The sequence below is a fragment of the Arvicola amphibius genome, chromosome 15 (genome assembly GCF_903992535.2).
Source record: "Arvicola amphibius chromosome 15, mArvAmp1.2, whole genome shotgun sequence".
NCBI lineage: Eukaryota > Metazoa > Chordata > Mammalia > Rodentia > Cricetidae > Arvicola > Arvicola amphibius.
Window position 1 is genome coordinate 45,737,848 of NC_052061.1, and position 18,957 is coordinate 45,756,804.

An 18,957-nucleotide genomic window follows, 5' to 3' on the forward strand; every position below is an offset into this window, starting at 1 on the left:
CTCAAAGGCTCTGTGAACACCAGGCAACAGCCGTCACCAAACTCCACTGTCACCCCTGCCAATCCTCCTGTCACTCCCCACTGCACCCTGCACATTGCCCTGTTCCCTAGCTCCCTGCTAGCTCTCCCTCCGGGTGGACTTTGAACCAAGTCACCCGCTGTAGACAACACCAGATCCCTCAAGCTGCTGGGTGTCCCATGGGAATGTCTGTTTGGAAAATCACAATTAGGGTCTGGGGAGTGGCTGAGCTCATGAAATGCTGCCCAGGCTGCAGGACCTGAGCTCAGATCCCAGCACCTGCAGCCGCAACTTAAAAACTCCAGTCTGTGTTGCATGTTGAAACCCTAGTGTTCAGGAAACAAAGGCAGGAGATCCCTGGGACTCACCAGACAGCATAAGGTTCAGTAGGAGAGCCTGTCACTAAAAGTCATGGGGAGGGCCAGGGAGACAGCTCGGTGGGGACAGGTGCTTGCTGTACAAGTCTGATGACCTTGTTTGGATTTCCAGAATCCACAGCCAAAGAAGAGAACAGACTCCCAAAAGCTGTCCTCTCACCTCCACGTAAGTGCCATAGCAAGTGTGTGTTTGCAATCCCATCGCCCCCACCAGCCACACACACACACACACACACACACACACACACACCCTAAATTAAATTTAAAATAATAAAAATAAGGTTGTGATTGACTGGGGAAGAGGATGAACATTGTCCTCTGGCCTCTACACATATATGTAGACATGGCACAGGTTTACACATACACCCCCATGGGCACTCACACACACACGCACAAGTATGCTAAGGCCCTGCACAGTAATGTGCATACCTGTAATCCCAGCACCAGGGAGCCTAAGGCAGGAATGTGAGTTCGAGGCCACCCTGTGCTATAGGGCTCAAAGAAACAAGTTATTTTTTTCAAAAACTAAAAGCAGATATAAAGCCTGGTGAGGTGGTACATGCCTGGAATCCTGGCACTTCGAAAGCTAAAGCAGGAGAGCTGTGAGCTGGAGGCCAGCCTGGGCTACATCAGAAGACCCTGTTGCAAATCTTCACTGTAAACAGACAAACGACTCACCTCACAGATTTTGACCCACCCATTAGGCAGACACTAATGTTTTCCTGCAGTCTACCAAACGCCAGGCAAAGGTGAGCTATGCGTGCGCGTGCGCGCGCGCACACACACACACACACACACACACACACACACACACACACATACACACATGCCTGGATCACGTTACTGCCGTGTCTGAATGACACTGAGGATCTCCTGGGGTGCCCACATTTATGCTTGAGGATTTATGGGAAGAGTCATTGTGTGCCCCCATGGTCTGGCAAGGCACCAAGAGTGACATCAGCCATGGGAACTGCTGGGGATGAGCCAAGGGAGCAAAGAAACACATTAGCATCTGCTTGAGTGGGTCTGCCAGAAACAAGGCGCAAACTGTTACCCCTCCTTTCCAGAGGCCTCCTTCATCTCGACCCCCAACCCCTCCCTGTAGGCAGCACCCCAAACCTGTCCTGACACAGAGCAGGAAGGGCTCCCCAGGCTCTGCAGGCCCCAGTTCTCTCTCACCTCAGACCTCCATGAACCACAGAGCAGTATTTGCCTCTCCTGTCACACCCAGAGTGAGGCCCTACCAGGAGCCTCGGCGGCAGGGCTCCCTCCCTTGATCTCAGCTTCCTCAGAACTATTAAGAAGGAGTCAGAGGGTTGGATGGGCTTAGGGCCCAATGCGGGGAGGGGCAGCTGGTTTGGCGGTCAGATAGGTGAACAAATCAGCCACCTTCCTGAGGTGGAACTCAGGGCCGAGACAACCAGGAAGTCCTTCGCTCCACCTGGCACAGCACCAAGCTGGTTTGAGATCTGGCATCTTCTGTGTGGCTTGGTAGTTTAGCAGGACTCCAGTTTTGGTTTTTTTTGTTGTTGTTGTTTTTTTGTTTTTTTTTTTTTTGGTTTTTCGAGACAGGGTTTCTCTGCAGCTTTTTTAGAGCCTGTCCTGGAACTAGCTCTTGTAGACCAGGCTGGCCTCGAACTCACAGAGATCCGCCTGCCTCTGCCTCCCGAGTGCTGGGATTAAAGGCGTGCGCCACCACCGCCCGGCTTCCAGCTTGTTTTTTTGTTTCTGGTTTTTTTTTTTTTTTTTTTTTTTTTAGAAAGGGTTTCTCTTTGTAGCCTTGGCGGTATTGGAACTCGCTCTGTAGACCAAGCTAGACTTGAACTCATGGAGATCTGCCTGCCTCTGCCTCCTGAGTGCTAGGATTAAAGGCATGCTCCACACCATTTGACTCAGGACTCCGGTTTTAGCAGGGGGTATGTCAGGGACACCCAACTGCCAAGCGCTGCCCAAACTCCTGTCTTGTGGAAGGACCACCCAGGCACAGGGACACAGTCCCACCTGAGGAAGAGGAAGGTTTAAACTGATGTTACCACAGCAGCAGAATGTGTCCTCTGTCCTGAGGCTGCAGGATCTGCCATTCAGGGAGTGTGCCCTCGCCTCCCCTGGAGGCCCTGGAGCCCTCCTCCTGTCTCCTTCAGCTTTGCAGGGCCCCAGGAGTTGCTCAACTTGTGGCTGCTTCCTTTTCACATTCTCTTATCTTTGCTCTCTCTTGTCTGGGTCTCAAGCCTCCCTTGGACACTAGCTTGTTCCTTAATCCAGCCTCATCATCAATTAGATCCTGAAAGACAGTTTTTCCAAGGGAGGCCCATGATCTGGGCCTGGACATGTATCTTATGGGAACCAAAGTTTAGACCCCTTCATAGTCCACCTCACAGGGCCCAGGGAACATTCTAGAATCATGGCACAATTGACTGCTGGGGCTAGGGAAGTAGTTCGGTGGGTAGAGTACTTTCCAGACACACAAAATTGGGTATTGTGCTGCGTCCTAACACTCTAGGAGAGGGAGGGGTGGGGGCCAGCCTGGGCTACCTCAGACTACGTGTTTCTGCTCAGCACCTCCTCTTCCTGACGGAGTCACCTGAGCTAACCTCACTCAGCCTGGGTTTAATCTCTTCTGTGGTTCTCTAGGAATGGGGAACAAGAAGATTACATCAGACTAACTCCAGGGCATCCACCCTCAGGGAAGAGAGAGGCCTTTCCCCCAGTCTGGATGGCACCCCGAGACCTGGGGTGGCACACCCCCTTCTAGCCCCAGATAACCCCTGGAGTTTATCTAAGAAGAATGCCAGGGTCCCACAGGAGGGCTGGGTGAAGTTGTGGAACAGACAAGTCCCCAGAGACCAATCAGCAAAAGAGCAAAAATATATACCATAGCCCCAGGCTGGCTTTCTCTCGGGCTCTCCTTCCTTCCCCACTCTACGAAGGCCTCCAGCAAGGGCAGGATAGACAGAGGGCAGGAAAGGCTTGCAGGTATAGCCAGGTCTTTTTTTTTTGAGACAGGGTCTGTAGCCCAGGCTGGCCCTTGTGAACTCACTATGTAGCAGAGGATAACTCTAAACTTCGGACCCTCCGGCCTTCTCAAGGGCTGTGATTCCGTCATACCCAGCTTGTACGGTGTTGTCCATTCTCCTAGGAGGGATTCAGAGCTCAGAGAGGTTGACCTTCCTGAAGGCACACAGCTATAAACAGAAAAGTAGACGTTGGGAGTCACGAATGTGAATTTCCCATGGATGGGGTTACCTCTGGCCTGTGCTACTGGCCAGCATGGTCATGGCCTTGTGACAGGGGAGGGGAGCTGGTCTCTCTGATCTTGTTTTTTTTTTTTTTTTTTTTAAAGATTTATTTATTTATTAAGCATACAATGTACTGCTGACAAGGAAGACACCAGGTCTCATTACAGATGGTTGTGAGCCACCATGTGGTTGCTGGGAATTGAACTCGGGACCTCTGGAAGAGCAGCCAGTGCTCTTACCCTCTGAGCCATCTCTCCAGCCCTGATCTTGTTTTTATAAAATGAAGATAACCATCTATGGTTAAGAATTTTAAAATCTAAGCCAGGAGTGGTGACATGTACCTATAAACAGGAGGTTGTGGCAGGGAGATTGCCACAGTCTAGGCTGCAGTGAGACCCTGTCTCACTAGACACAAAAAAGGCATATATCTAAGGCTGGCTGTGGAGACTAAGACCTGTGAGTCCAGCTTCTTGCGAAGAGAGAGGAGGATTACAACCCCTGGGACGTGGAATGAGTTCAAGGACAACCTGGATCCCCTAGGCTGGAGTTAAAGGCAGTAGTGAGCTGCCCAATGTGGGTGCTGGAAACCAAACTTGGGTCCTCTGCAAGAATGTGGGGAGGGTTAAACGCTACTGAAATAGAGTGAGCTGATATACATCTGTAACTTTACCAATGCGGTGATGGCCAAATTCAAATTAGGAGTTCAAGACTGTCCTACAAGAAAACATCTTAGAGAAGGAAACCCTCGTGCCCAGGGAGGGCCCAGCAGCTTCTTCCACAACCACTCAGTCTGAATTTGGACAACCACACATACTCGCACACAACATACAAAGCAGACAACCCAACTCGTTTTTCTTGAAAAACACATTTATTTCTGTAAACTGTTGGAATGCCAGAGATGGTCCTCACAGCCCAGTCCAGTGCAGTCTTCTTCCCCCAAATGAAAAGAGCGAGGATAAGGAAAAGAGCCATCCTCACGCGCTCACGAGGAGCCATGCCTGCCTCAGCTTTTCTTTAAAAGCAAACAAAGCCATCTTTTCGAATGTGTGGTGCAGACTAAGATTGCAGCCGGCGCCTTCCAGGTGCCCTGAAGCCTCCCTGCTTGCAGGGGACCTTTCCACCCTGGTCACCCTAGGGGGCCCTGAGGTTGACCCTGAATTCCCACCACCACTGGACTCAGACCTCTCATATTCAGAAGGACTTCGCCCAAAGGGTAGTTTAGACCACATGGCAGAGCCACCGTCAGGCAAGATTTAAGGCAAATTATCACTTCGGACTTGGTCCACGCCAGACCTAAACCTGTCCCTGCCAAGCAGCATCTACCAAATTTACATAGAGCTTAGGCCACTCTGAACAGAGTGGGGGTGGAGCCTGGAGCCATGTCTAGGGGTTTCCGAGGAATGTGTGTGAGCTCATGAAGGCTGTGGGGTATGCACAGCTCCTGGCATGGTGGCCAGCAGAGGGCCAACCCTAGCAGGAAACAGCCAAGGCAAGCTGGGATGGTACCCAGGCCAGGCCCCAGCAACTGGAGGCCAGGGTGGCTCAGCCCAGGCAGGCCACAGTGAGGGAAAGGGAAATGCCCGGCCAATGGTCACTGACAGAGGCACCTGGGATCTGATGGTGTGCATGGCCCTGGCACCAAGATGACTTCTCTTTAAAACAAAAAGGGGGCAGGTACCAAATGATGCTTGGTGAGCTTGAGAGGGTCACAGAGGGGCGGGGAGGGGGAGACACACACAGGAATGGAGGGGTGGGGTTTGCACACACTGGCGGTGCTGGCGCCTCTCATGGCTCCTCCTCCCTGGTGGGCTGGTGACTCTGAGGTGGCAGTCTCCACCAAGGTGGAGCAGGCAGATGGCTCTGAGGTGTAGGGCTGGGGCTACTCTGTCTGAGCATCGTAGTTGGCCCCTCCGGCCTTCTTCAGCTCGCTCCTAATGAAGTCTTCCTCCAGCTCCTTCCGATCGCTGATCACAAACTCCTTTGCAAAATTCTGCAAGGACAAAGAAGAGCTCAGAGTTTCTGTGAGGGAGGAGGGGGGCAGGTCCAGGGTTGCCCAGGCAACGCAGCAGGAAGCCCTGGCACCCCAGACACTCGCAGAGGAGTGCGGTAAAATCACACCAACAGAGCCTGTGCCAGAAGCCCGAACAGACGGACAGGAATGCCATGTCCTCTGGGCCACGGGTGAACCCAAGCATGACTCCTGGACTGTCTCGTCCTGGCTGTGTTACTGTGGACAGGTCCCTCTCAACGGTCATCCACCTTCAGCTGTAAAAACCCACCAGGGAGGTTGTGCAGTTGGAAAAGCAGGTCAGAGAAGGAAGGGAAAAGAGGAGCTAGACATGGTGGCACATACCTGCCATCCCAGCACACAGGAGGCTAAGGGCAGGGGAACTACCATGATTCTAGGACCAACTTGAGCTACATAGTGAGACCCTATTGCAAAAAAATAAAATCACAGAGGGGAGGGAACAGAAAAAAGGGGGCTCTGACTTGTGGCTACTGCTCGCCTTCATGTGTTACTACTGCACCCGGGTTTGGGAAAGGCCGGGAAAATAGGCTCTTACACATGGGTTCAACCATTACCAGGCCTGAGTACACCAGGGGTATTCAGCCTTTCCAACCACATTCAGTGGTGGGCAGAGCACTATTGGCATTCATTCTACAAACATGCCAGGCTATCGTTAGGAAACACACCGCTTCTGTCACTACTTCGGGTGCAAGTTTGGCCCCATAACCCGAGGGCCTGGCCCAGGAGGGAAAGAGTGAAGCAGGTGGTATCTTATCAGATAACACTGAGCCATGAGGGTTACGTTATTTTATACGTAGATTATACATTTCAATAAATCAAGAAAACCTCAAAGGGAGACAAAGAAAGCTGCCAGAAACACAAGTCCAAAGGTCGGGAAATTATCCACAGAAAGGAGTTGAAGGTGGCTGTGTAACCCTGTAAAATCAGCACCGGGGAGCTGCAGGCAGGAGGCAGGAGGCAGGAGGCATGGGAGTTCATGGCCAGACTCAGCTACACGGGGAGTTCAAGGCCAACAAAAGTCTGCGCGGTAAGAGGAGCATGCACATGTGTGCGTGCGTGTACACACACACACAGTGCTGTGGTACCGAGACCAAGCCACAGCATCAAACATGAGACCCCAACTATGACCCTGGGACTGGACACCTGAAGATCTACCTGAGAGAAATGAAATCACCTTGGCTCCTAAGCACACGCCCCGATCTCACAGCAGCGTGATTCACCAACAGCCAAGCACCCCAGAGAGCTAAACAGATGAGATGAGGCGGTACAGAGAGCTCGGGCGTCCCACATGGTGAAGCATTAATTAGTCAGCAATGAGAAGGAATGAAGTTCAGATGCCGGCTACAGCATGGAGGAGCCCTTAAACAGGAGCAGAAGCAGGCAGACGCGAAAGGCCACCCACTGTCTGGTTCCCCTGACAGGAAATGTCCAAAAAAGGCAAATCCACCGAGAAAGCAGATCAGAGGTGACCAGGGGTGGGAGAAGAACAGGAAATGACAGATACCACCTCAAATTGGACACGGTAGAATCGACAGAGCTCTTAGAGATGACTGTAAACCAAGACGGGCCGGAAAGCCAGGAAAGCCAGCTCTCTCTCTCTGCGTGAAGTACGGCTCTGCCCAAAATCCCCTCAAGAGCAACACTTAAAATCCCCAAAACAATCAAGATGTTTCCAGTTTCCATTTTACAGCCAAGACAGAGTTTGAAGACCCACCCAAGGTCACAGAGCTGGGACTACTGCCTTGGACTGGGAGTGTGGCTCAGGAGGAGAGTGCTTACCTCAGCAGGCACGAGGTCCTGGGTTCAATTTCCAGCACCCCCCTGATCCCCCATACAGATATAGATATAAAGAAAAGATGGCAAAAAAAAAATCTTTGGAACTAGGGAAGAGTGGTTAAAATGCTTAATTTCATGGCTTCCACATCAATAAAAACAAAATAAGCAAAATTGCCATAGCATCAGGAAGATCAACCTCTCAGCTTTCTAGATACCATGAGCAAGGCCACCAAGACATGGAGGGATATGGAGGAGGGGTTAGTATCAGTCAAGAGGGACTAGTATTAGTCAAGAGGGACAGCCTCACACACTCTCTGAATCCACTCTGACACAGTGGCCTTTTACACGGTTAAGATAAGACACACACACACACACCCCCCCCCCCCCCCCCCCCCCCCCCCCCGGCAGACAGCTTTGTCCAGTCCCTTCCCACCAGCCCCACTGGCCAGCACTGCTAAGTAAAAGCATGTGACCCAGACAATGGAAGGCAGTGGGCCTCGGTCAGAAAGAGAATTGAGAGCTGACTTGAGTCTCAACTCCCAGCTCAACCCAAGGGCACAGGGGAGGGGCAAGAGTGTCCCAGCAAGGAAGCCAACAGGCTTAGAGGAAGTTCAAAGTCCCCTGCTTGTTGACTGCCATATATGGCAATCTAAAGAAAAGAACCTGAAGTCTGTGTCAGGAGCAGGCGATAAGGGGTAAGAAATCTAAAGGGAAGTGTTAGGGGCTGGGTGCAGCTCCAGTTAAACCACAAGAGTGTGAGCTGTGACATGGCAATCAGGCAGCGCGGTGCTCACACCTACAATCCCAGATACCTTTAATCCCAGAACTTTGGAGACTGCCTAAGACCTTGAAGCCAGTTTGGGTTCAGTAGCAAAACCGGCTCAACAAAACAAACCAGGGGCTGGGGATGTGGCTCAGTGGGCAGAATGCTTGCCCAGCATGTAAAAAGACCTGGGTTCAATCCCCAGCACTGCACAAACCAGGCGTGATGATACAGGTTTATAATCCCAGGTAGCAGCAAGAGGATCAAAAGCTCAAGACTGGGTGAGGAGATGGCGCAGCAGGTAAAGGCACTTGCAGCCTACCCTGATGATCTGAGATCCCCATAGTGGAAAGAAAGATCAGCCCCTGTGCATTGTGTTCTGGCTCCACATGCCGCTGTGGTGTGCACAAGTCTACACACAAATAGATGTGGCAAAAAAAAAAAAATAAGGCCAGCCTCAGCTGCATATGGAGTTCAAGACCAGCCCAGGCTACCTGACTGTCTAAAAAAAGGAGATCAGACCAGCGAACCATACATAGCGATAAATGTGAATGGGCAAAATCACCTAAGCTTTCCCATGTACCCCCATATATATAACACTCACATGCACACATATACACTGTCTCAAACCATAAAAAAATAAATGCAACCTCAAACTTTGAGGTGTGCTTAAAACCAAACAGCCATGAAGCAAATGCTTCCAAGTTCACAAAGTTTACAGGACAGCCAATGCTCCACCCACACGATGCCTTGCTGTGTCAGTCACACAGAACATTCTCTCCTCTCTGTTGTCACAGAAGACAGGAAGAAGGAGACTTGACTGAAGGTGTGCTTGTACTGTGGCTGCCTGCAGAGCCTGAGCCGGGACCTCTGGGATGGTAACTCCGGGATGATGTGGAAAAGCATCACAGGGTCATGTGCTCAGCACCCTGTCAGCTCATTCCACGCCCACTGTTTTGGGGGAACTCTTAGTTGAGTGGTTTTCTCTTCTAGTGACCAAGGCAGGCATTTAACATTTCTGAGGTCACTGAAGTTCAAGCAATGCCCATGGTACCAAGGGAGACTGTGGATTTGCCCTGATGCCTTAGGTTGATGGTCTCATCCACAGTCAGCCAGGCTGCGGCCTCATGGTGAGCCTGGCTGGAGGTTGGCTCTGCTCCCCTCACCCCACAAGAGCCCAGGAGGTGGATCTGCACCCAAACTGCCCAGCTGAAGTCAGAGATGTCTGCAGATGCTAGAGGAGACGCTTCCTCTGGGGCTCCCATCTCCCCAGCAGCAGACTGGAAGATGACAAGGCCCAAGAAGTCATTCAGTTACCCCTCCATCCACAGTGAGGACAACGGAGGCTTCACAGCCTTTGGCTAACACCCATGTTACATCCACTCAACTGCCCCAACCCCTGCACCCGGGCCCTCCAGGAACCTTCCAGATCTCAACACCCCCTATGATTCAACCCTTCCCTGTACATCCCCCTAAATGAGGTTTCCCTGTTTGCAGCCAAGCCCGTTTATGGGGTCCTGTCACCCACGGACAGCCCTGATAAAAGCTGAGGGTACCTCTTCCCCACTATTACAGGGGCAGTTTCTTCTGATCTGAGAAAGTGGGAGAAGCAGGCATCCTATGAGGCAACCATGGTGGGCCAATAAGCCATTGCCCCCACAGAAGGCTTGACACACATGGCACATTCTTCCCATTGAGGGTGTGAATTCTACACAGTGTCCCCAAATGTATGGCTTGGGTACTGTGCTGGTTAGTTTTATGTCAATTTGATACGAGCTAGAGTTATCTGAACAGGGGGAATTGCAATTGAGAAAATGGCTCCGTAAGATCAGACTGTAGGCAAGACGGGAGAACATTTTCTTAATTAGTGATTGATGTGGAAAGGCTCGGCCCATTGTGTGATACCAGTCCCTGGGTTCTATAAGAAAGCAGGTGGAGGAAGTCATGAGGAACAAGTCAGTAAGCAGCACCCCTCTATGGCCTCTGCATCAGCTCCTAAGACAGGCTCCAGCCCTGCTTGGGTTCCTGCCCTGACTTCCTTCAGTGATGGACTCTGATATGGAATCCTAAGCAAAATAAACCCGTTCTTCCTCAGCTTGATTTACGGTCATGGTGTTTCAGCACAGTAATAGAAATCCTAAGACAGGTACCAACCTCAAAACTTACTTGAAATGACCCCCTGCACCCTGCCTTCACTCCTACTAAGTAAGCAGTCAGCTTCAGACCTAAGAGGGCCAGCAGCACCACCAGGGAGTCTCCAGTGGCACAGGGGAGTCGCCTTCCTGGTATGTTTGTAAAAAGAGCAGAAACCAAGTGACATCACTGGGCAGATGAAGCCTGATCTGGGAGCAATGCCAGGACCAGAAAGAGCGAAGAGCTGCTCACCTTCATCACTGGGTGCTAGCCACCAAGAAGTCACCTGTGCCAAAAGGTCACCTGCCTTCACGCTCGACCCCTATACACACACGCAAGTCATCTAAGAGCCACAAGGAGAGAAGGTGGCAGAACCCAGGCCTGTCCCTATTGAGAAGTGTTTCGATGGCACACATGCGGCCTTATGTAAATGTCACACAGCAAATGACACTGCAGCTCCACCGAAAGGCTGCCAGTTTACCCACAAGTAGCACTCACAGCCCCTGGCACAGATTGGTGTCACAGGTCAGCAGCAGCAGTGACCAGCACGCTGAAGCTGTTGGTGACTGAAAAGAACACCATCTAGTCTGCAAGCAGAGTGGCCCCACGGGACAGTCTCCCATCACAGAGGGGGCAGCAAGGCCTGGCAGGGGTGTGAGGGAATAAATGTCCCTCCCTTAAACCTGGTGGTGGCTTCATGGGTGCTCACAGGGGAAGCTTGCAATGTTCAAAAGTCACCCAGCTGTAGCTGTCCTGTGGTTCAAGACAAAGTGAGAGGATGGAACCAAAGGAATAAAACCCACTAAACCCTGCCAAGGCCAACCACCCCCGTTTCTGATAGAGAAGCGGAGAGGGGAAGTGACTCATTTCAGGTCACAAAGTAAAGAGCCCCATGTTAGGTCTGCCCTTCCTCCTCGCCCCTCCTCCAGGCTGGTCTACACTGTCTCCACCCCCACACCTCCAAACCAAAAGCCCCAAGGCTGCCCAAGTTACCGGTAAGAGTCAAAAGCACAAAGTACCAGTCTGAGTAATGTCACCTGAGGCATCTAGTGTTGTGTCCAGGACCTGCACACCCCTCCCAAGTCTCTAAACAGGGACTTTCCATGTCTCACCCAGTGGGACTCTTCAAAGGAAGAGGCTTGGGGCTGGAGAGATGGCTCAGTGGTCAAGAGCACTGGCAGTTCTTCCAGAGGACCTGAGTTCAATTCCCAGCACCCACATGGCAGCTTACAGCTGAATGTAACTCTACCTCCAGGGTATCTGACACCCTTACACAGATATACATGCAGACCAAATACCAATGCACATAAAGTAAAAAATAAATAAATCATTACAACCCCCCCACACACCCAAAAACAAGGAAGAGGCTCTTTCAGCCATGTTCAGTTCTGGCAGCTTCAGGCTTCCATCAAAACAGCCTGTAAAGATGGCTGAGGACAGGTTTGTCCCACAACCCTTCTCAGACCCCAGGCCTCTCTCCTTGAGAAAGTGATCCCAGTGAAAGGCAGTTAGGAAGTAGGTCTGCATATGCGCACGAACACACACACACACACACACACACACACACACACACACACACACGCACACACACACCTCTGTATGCAAGGTTAAATTAAGTATGTTAAATTAAGTATGCACGCAAGTATTCTCCTATCCTTGAGATTTTAAATTGTCTGCCCACCTCCTCTTCACCCCTCGGCTGACCTTGAACTTGCTGGTAGCCAAGAATGACCCTGAACTTCAGACTTTCCACCTCTCTGGTGTTGTGATTACGGATGTGATTACAGTGCCTGGTTTATGTGGTGCTGAGGACCCAGTGAGCTATATCCCCAGCCCCCGACTCTTTTTTAAAGGGCTTCCAACTGCCCGGGGTTAAACCCAGTTTTCCAGCTAAAGCAGGCTGCAAACAGGATTTAGTCTAAGCTGCTCCGTGCTCTGCAGCAGCCTGGCCCTCCGGAGCCTCAGTTCCTCCTCCGCAAACAGGAAGAGAAACAATGCCACACGCTGAGACTCTAATGAGGGTCTTGGAGTCTGCCCTGAGCCTACATGTTTGCTGGGTGCGCCCAGCACTGGACAAGTGCTGACTGGCCCTCAGCTGACTTGTATGAGTGATGTAGCTTTCCCTTCAGCCTCAAGGCTTCAGGGGAGCTTAGGGTTTAGTGGCTGGGCCCTTTCCTTGTTCCCCAGAGTTTATTTTCAATGAAGGACGGCCCTGAGGCTTCCTCTGGGTAAACATGGAAGGTGCTGGTTATGTCCACCAACCCAGTGGCAATCCCCAAAGCTGGGCTGGGAGAGCTGCAGAGAAGTTGCAAGTCTGCTAGGGAAGAGAGATGGCTGCCACCTTACCAAAAAGCCAAGCAGAACAACGCCACTCACTGTTCCCTGAAACCTATGCTGGCTTAATACTCACTATGGCCATCATTTGCCCATACCCTGGGAGGCCAAATTCCAGTGTTGTGGCTCTCTCTAAGAGAAGAGTAGCAGAGGCTCCAGGAGGCTCCAAAGGCAGTATTCAGTGGCTCTGGCCCTGTTCTCCATTCTGTGAAAGAGGAGAGGGAGAAAAAAGGGTCTCCCAGCCATGTTCACCAGCCATCCAGGGGTCTGCTTATGTCTCTAGAGCATGAAGATAAAGATGGTGACAATGTCCCACCATGAACACCAGAAGTCATGGGGGACCAACATAGCATCTCAGCCTTGTTCTAGGCTTTGGGGCCACCCGGAACCCATAAAAATCTCCACTATACAGGGTGGAGAGTCTCTGCCACATGCATGAGCTGTGGCAGGGCGTGGACAAGTCACCTGCTGGCCATAATCAAGTGCCTTTCACCAACTGTAATTCCCCCAAAATTCTAAGCCAAAGACCTCTCTCTGAGTGCAGAATAAAGGCAATTAGTCCCCAACAGCCCCTCTTGCCGGGAGGAAGGACAACCTCGCAGGAGGCTGAGCAAAAAGAAACTGAAGCTCACAGTAGCCGCTGGCACACTCCACTGTCAGCTCTCCCGCCCCCTTTGGGCCCTCCTACACCTATTCAGATGTCTGAAAGACCAAGTCCTTAAAACCTGACCAGCAAGGTATAATTTACTCAAAAAGAGCAGGTTTTTAAGCAGCCATGACTCATTGGAGAAGGATGAAGGCAACAGATGGATCAGAAGGTCAAGTTTCTGACAGCTTTGGAAACAAAGATCCCCCTCCCGCTCAGGGAGAGAACCAAGGGCACACCACAGGTGGGCATGTCATGATCTAGCAAGACAGAATGTGAGTAGACAGATATCCCCAGATCCTGCTGTGCGCCGGTGTGAACCAAACCAACTCAGAGCAGTTGATCCCATACCAGGAAAATGTTGTGGAATACTCTTATAACTGGGTAGAGATGTGTTCCATTTGTTTATGAATTATGTAAAACTATGCAGCATATGTTTCACCTTGCCTGCCTAAGGCACCTGATTGGTCAAATAAAAAGCTGAATGGCCAATAGCTAGGCAGGAGAAAGGATGAGGGAGGCACTCTAGGCTCAAGAAGAAGGAAGAAGAAGAGAATGACAAACACACTGTAGGCAGCTGTCAGCCAGCCAGACATGGAAACAGCAGAAAAGTAAGAAAAGGTAAAAAGCCCCGAGGCAAAAAATAGACAAAAAGAAACCAGTTAATCTAAGTTAAAAGAGTTAGTCAGACATCTTGAAATTTGCAGGCAAATGGATGATGGAGCTAGAAACATCATTTTGAGTGAGGTAACCCAGACCCAGAAAGACAATTATCATTTGTACTCACTCATAAGTGGTTTTTAAACATAAAGCAAAGAAAACCAGCCTACAAACCACAATCCCAGAGAACCTAGACAACAATGAGGACTCTAACAGAGACATACATGGATCTAATCTACATGGGAAGTAGAAAAAGACAAGACCTCCTGAGTAAATTGGGAGCATGGGGACCTTGGGAGAGGGTTGAAGGGGAGAGGCAGGGAGGGGAGAAGAGAAAAAATGTAGAGCTCAATAAAATCAATTTAAAAAAAAAAAGGAGGGGGCTGGAGAGATGGCTCTGAGGTTAAGAACACTGCCTGCTCTTCCAAAGGTCCTGAGTTCAATTCCCAGCAACCACATGGTGGCTCACAACCATCTGTAATGAGATCTGGCGCTCTCTTCTGGCGCGCAGGCATACATGGAGGCAGAATGCTGTATACATAATAAACAAACAAACAAACAAACAAATAAATTTTTTAAAAAAGGAGTTAGAAAAGAGTTAAGCTAGGCCGAGCATTGAAAACTAGTAAGAAGTCTCTGTGTCATGATTTGGGGAGCTGGCTGGTGGCCCAAAAGAAAAGGCCTGAAACCAGGCGGTGGTGGCACACACCTTTAATCCCAGCACTTGGGAGGCAGAGGCAGGCGGATCTCTGTGAGTCTGAGGTCAACCTGGCCTACAGAGCTAGTTCCAGGACAGGCTCCAAAGCTACACAGAGAAACCCTGTCTGGACAAACCAAAAAGAATGAGAAAAAAAGAAAGAAAGAAAAAGCCTGGTACAGGAAAACATCCTCCTTCATAGCCATCTCTTTTAGTATATGAAAAACTACCTTAGACCCGCTCCTCTGTCTCCCAGATGTTCACCAAAGCCCTGACCTCATCTGGTCTGACCTCTGACCCTATCTAGTTCAGAGAAGAGAAAGGGGTAGCAAACACACTCCATTCTCTGCTACCATGTCTGTGGCAGACACCACAAATCAATCGTGACACCTTCTTCGTCAACATTCAACTTCAGAACCCTTCTTCATCCAGAGCCCAAGCAGTCCCTACCTATTGGTCAGCTAACAGGGTAGAGGTCAAATCCAGGCTGGGTCTTCATCTTCTGACTAATCAAAACTGCCCATGGCTGGGGAACCGGCTATGTAGCAAAACACTCACCCAACACGTGAGAGACCCTGGGTCTCCAGAACCACAAAGAGAAAAAGAGAAAGCATACAATTTCTTGTTCCCAGCCACATGCATGCTTGGGAATTTCATCCAAAGAATCAGTAAACAGAATTGTTTTAAAATGACAACACTTAGCCTCAAAGATGTTCACTGTCAGCAAATACCAGATGTGTTCATAATTCAACAGAAAATGAATACATAAGTAAACAGGGTTTGCTTAATTGGTAGAACGCTTGCCTCGCATGCGCAGACCCCTGGGTTCCATCTTGGCACCGGATAAACAGGGTACAGCGGTACACACCTATAACCTCGCCACTTAGGGAGGTAGAGGCAGGAATTTCAGGGGCCCAAGGACACCTCAACTGCATAGTTAAATCAAGACAAGTCTCGGCAACATGAGACCCTCTCTCAAAAAGGAAGGAACTGTGCCTCTAGACCAGCACTCCCCATAGGCAGTGTCTTATAATTTGATGCTTCCCTGTGTTAGACTGACATCCCATTGCTCAGATGAGGAAACAGGGATACAGGGAGGTGAGGGGCCAGAAACATGATCCTCGGGAGCTTCTGGCCAAGGCTGGCTGAGGTCCACAAGAGAAAGAAGGCACATGACTGGCATTAGACTCAGTCTGGGGTGGGCACTCACAGAGCAGGGTCTGGCTAATGAGCCTAGGGGGCCACACAGGCACAACCGTGTGTGGTGCAGGCCTGTTCTGAAAGGGACTGTGTAGAGACAACCAGAAGACAGAAAATGGAGAGGCACCGGGAAGGGGGCAGGCAAAGCCTCAGAACACACACCCATGGAGCTTGGGCCTTGGAACACTATGGGGAGGCCTCCCACCTTCAGGGAGCTGGCAAGCAGGAATTCCATGGTCCTGCGTTGGGCACGGCTGCTAGGCAGCTGGCATGTGCCACACCCAGGCACGCTGACCATGGGCTAGGAGTAGGTCTAGAGTCTAGTGAGGGGCTGCAAGTCTGGCACAGCACAGCCTTTTGGTTAAAGCAGCTTTGTGTACGTGCTGGACCTTTCTCCTTGAGCAAAGCCAGCCCAGGCTCCCCACTGTGTTTCAGATGATGCCCCGCCTTCAAAATGGTTTCCCTTTGGTAAGTAAGATGGCTTGGCAAATAAAGGAGCTTGCTGCTAAAACCTGCAATCTGAATTTGATCCCAGTCCCCAAAACCTACATGGTGAAAGGAAAGAGACTCCACGACGTTGCCTTCTGACCTCCACATGCACACACACACCACACACATCACGCACACATATAGAATATTTTTAAACTCAATAAATTAATACAAAGAAACAATAGAGCACATGAGAGCATTTTGCGAGGCAGGCCTGATCCACTCTCTGATGCCAGGCAGCCTGGCCTGGCACCGGGAAGTCTCCCCTGCTGGCCACCACATTGTCCCCACAAGCCTGCCGAGGCACCAGAACAATGGGCAGACAACAGCATGGCAGGGTGATCTCAGCCAGGGAGCTGTCTGTCCGCTCAGCACATTGCTCAGCACATTCCCCAACTCAGGGCAGTCAACTCAGCCCAGCTTCCTGCAGCCTCTGCTGCCCTGCGGCTGGTGGAGAAGGGGACTTTTGTCTAGTTTTCCCAGGCATGGACCTTTCAGCGACCTTTCTGACTTCCAGTTCCAAGCGAGCTTCAATCCCCAATCCTCCTGCCTCCACACTAGGGTGCCGAGGTTACAGGCATGCACCTCCATCTGGCCAGGAACCCCAGCTCCTCATCTGAGTGACACCAGCATACCTCAATTACCATCATGCCTCTGAACTGGATGGGACCTCAGGGTAACTCAAACCATAAAGCCCCAGTCCCACCCCCAGATGTCAATCAGGGTTCTTTGAAGGGACCTGACTATCACAGAGGTAGCAGGCCTCTCTCTTCTGGGGTCCAGACCTTGAAGGGTCACCGAAGCCTGGTTGTTCCTTCTGCTGGGCAGAGGGTGACCAAATCCAGAGAGAAAGAGAACAAACAGGAAATGAAAGTTCCCTGAGCCTGGATCCAGCCATGATTCCCTGGTGCCCTCACCTCCCCCTGTGAAGAGCCAGTCAATTCCACTTAACTTCAACTTCTCAGAGCCTGCAAATCCACGACTGAAAACCAGTATTCCCACCATGAAGGTGCCACGAGAGAAGCCAGGTCCCCGAGTCACCCCTGCTTACAGCTCTGCTTTGCCACTGTAACCATTCAGGGCTTGCAGAAACCCGGGGCAGGGACTGCAGCTTGGCCCCGGCTGGAACCTCAGCACCACAAAACAAGCATGCAATAAACAACTAAACGAACAACAGTCTAGTCATGTGTGGTGGCTCAATGTCACACTCAAACCCAGAGGCAGAAGTCTGAGGGCAGACTGGGCTACAGAATGAGGCCCTATCTCAACAAAATTATATTAAAATGAGATAATAATGGGGCCAGCAGATAACCTAGTGAGTAAAGGTGCTTGAGGTGAATCCGATGAATTTGATCTCTGGAGATCAAGGAAAGACAGAGAGAATGCACTCTGTAGTGCTGTCCACACACACTCAGTGTTGCACGTGTGCGTGTAAACAAAAGACAGAAGGAGAGAATGGACTCTGTAGTGCTGTGCACATACACTTGGTGTTGCACATGGGGCACACACACATACACACAAATGCAACAGAATTAATTAAAAACCTACTTTAAATGCAATAAAGCTGACTCTCATGCTTATAAGCCCTGGAATCCCTCCTAGGGTTCTACAGAGGCCATCCAGCAGGGGTTGCAAGCTGCTCAGGCAGTAAGATGCTCACATAAGGACCTCACTTTAGTCCTTAGAACTCAAAGGGAAAGGGAAAAGCTGGGTATGGTCAGGTTCCACCTGATTCCAGCACTCAGGAGGCAGAGACAGGGGAATCTCTGTGAGTTCCAGGACAGCCAGAGCTATATAGCAGAGAGAGCCTATGTGCTGACTAGTTTTATGACAGCTTGTCATAAGCTATAGTCATCACAGAGGAGGAAGCCTCAATTGAGACTATGTCTCCATAAAATCTAGCTGTATAAAAACCTGTAGGACATTTTCTTAATTGGTCATTGATAGGGGATGCCCAGCCCATTGTAGGTGGCACCATCCCTGGGCTGGTGGTCCTGGATTCTGTAAGAAAGCAGGCTGAGCAAGCCATGAAGAGCAAGTCGGTAAGCAGCACCCCTCCATGGCCTCTGCATCAGCTCCTGCTTCTAGGTTCCTGTCCTGTCTGAGTTCCTGTCCTAACTTCCTCCAGTGATAACAGTGACACAGAAGTGTAAGCCAAATAAATAAAGCTTTTTCCTCTCAACTTCTTCCCATCATGGTATTTCATCACAGCAATAGCAATCCTAAGACACCCTGTCTCAAAAGAATACTTTTTAAAGGCAGCCGGTGTGTCACTCAGGGAGCCAAGGAAGCCAAGGGAAAGTACCACATCTTTAGTTGGTTTTTGTTTCATTTTACGTGTATGGATATTTTGCTTACATGTATGTCTGTGCATCACACACATGCAGTGCCCGTGGAGGCCAGAAGAGGGTGTCAGACCCCCTGGGGCTCCAGGGTCAGAGGGTTTGTGAACTCCCACATGAGTGCCAGGAACCAAACACAGGCTCTCTGGAAATGCAGCCAACGCTCTTAATCACTAGCCATCTCTCCAATCCCATTGTTTGTCTTTCTTTCTTTCTCTTCCTTCCTTCCTTCCTTCCTTCCTTCCTTCCTTCCTTCC

General features: G+C 50.6%; 1 protein-coding gene across 1 annotated transcript in view; it reads right to left on the reverse strand.

Moving 5' to 3' along the window:
• Nucleotides 1-4,480: 4,480 nt before the first annotated feature.
• Nucleotides 4,481-18,957, reverse strand: part of Cotl1 (coactosin like F-actin binding protein 1) — a 36,283-nt gene continuing 21,806 nt past the window's right edge. Inside the window, exon 4 of the mRNA XM_038313250.2 lies at nt 4,481-5,621. Coding sequence (XP_038169178.1) covers nt 5,511-5,621 — 111 coding nt within the window. The 3' untranslated portion in view covers nt 4,481-5,510. The remainder of the gene's footprint in view (nt 5,622-18,957) is intronic.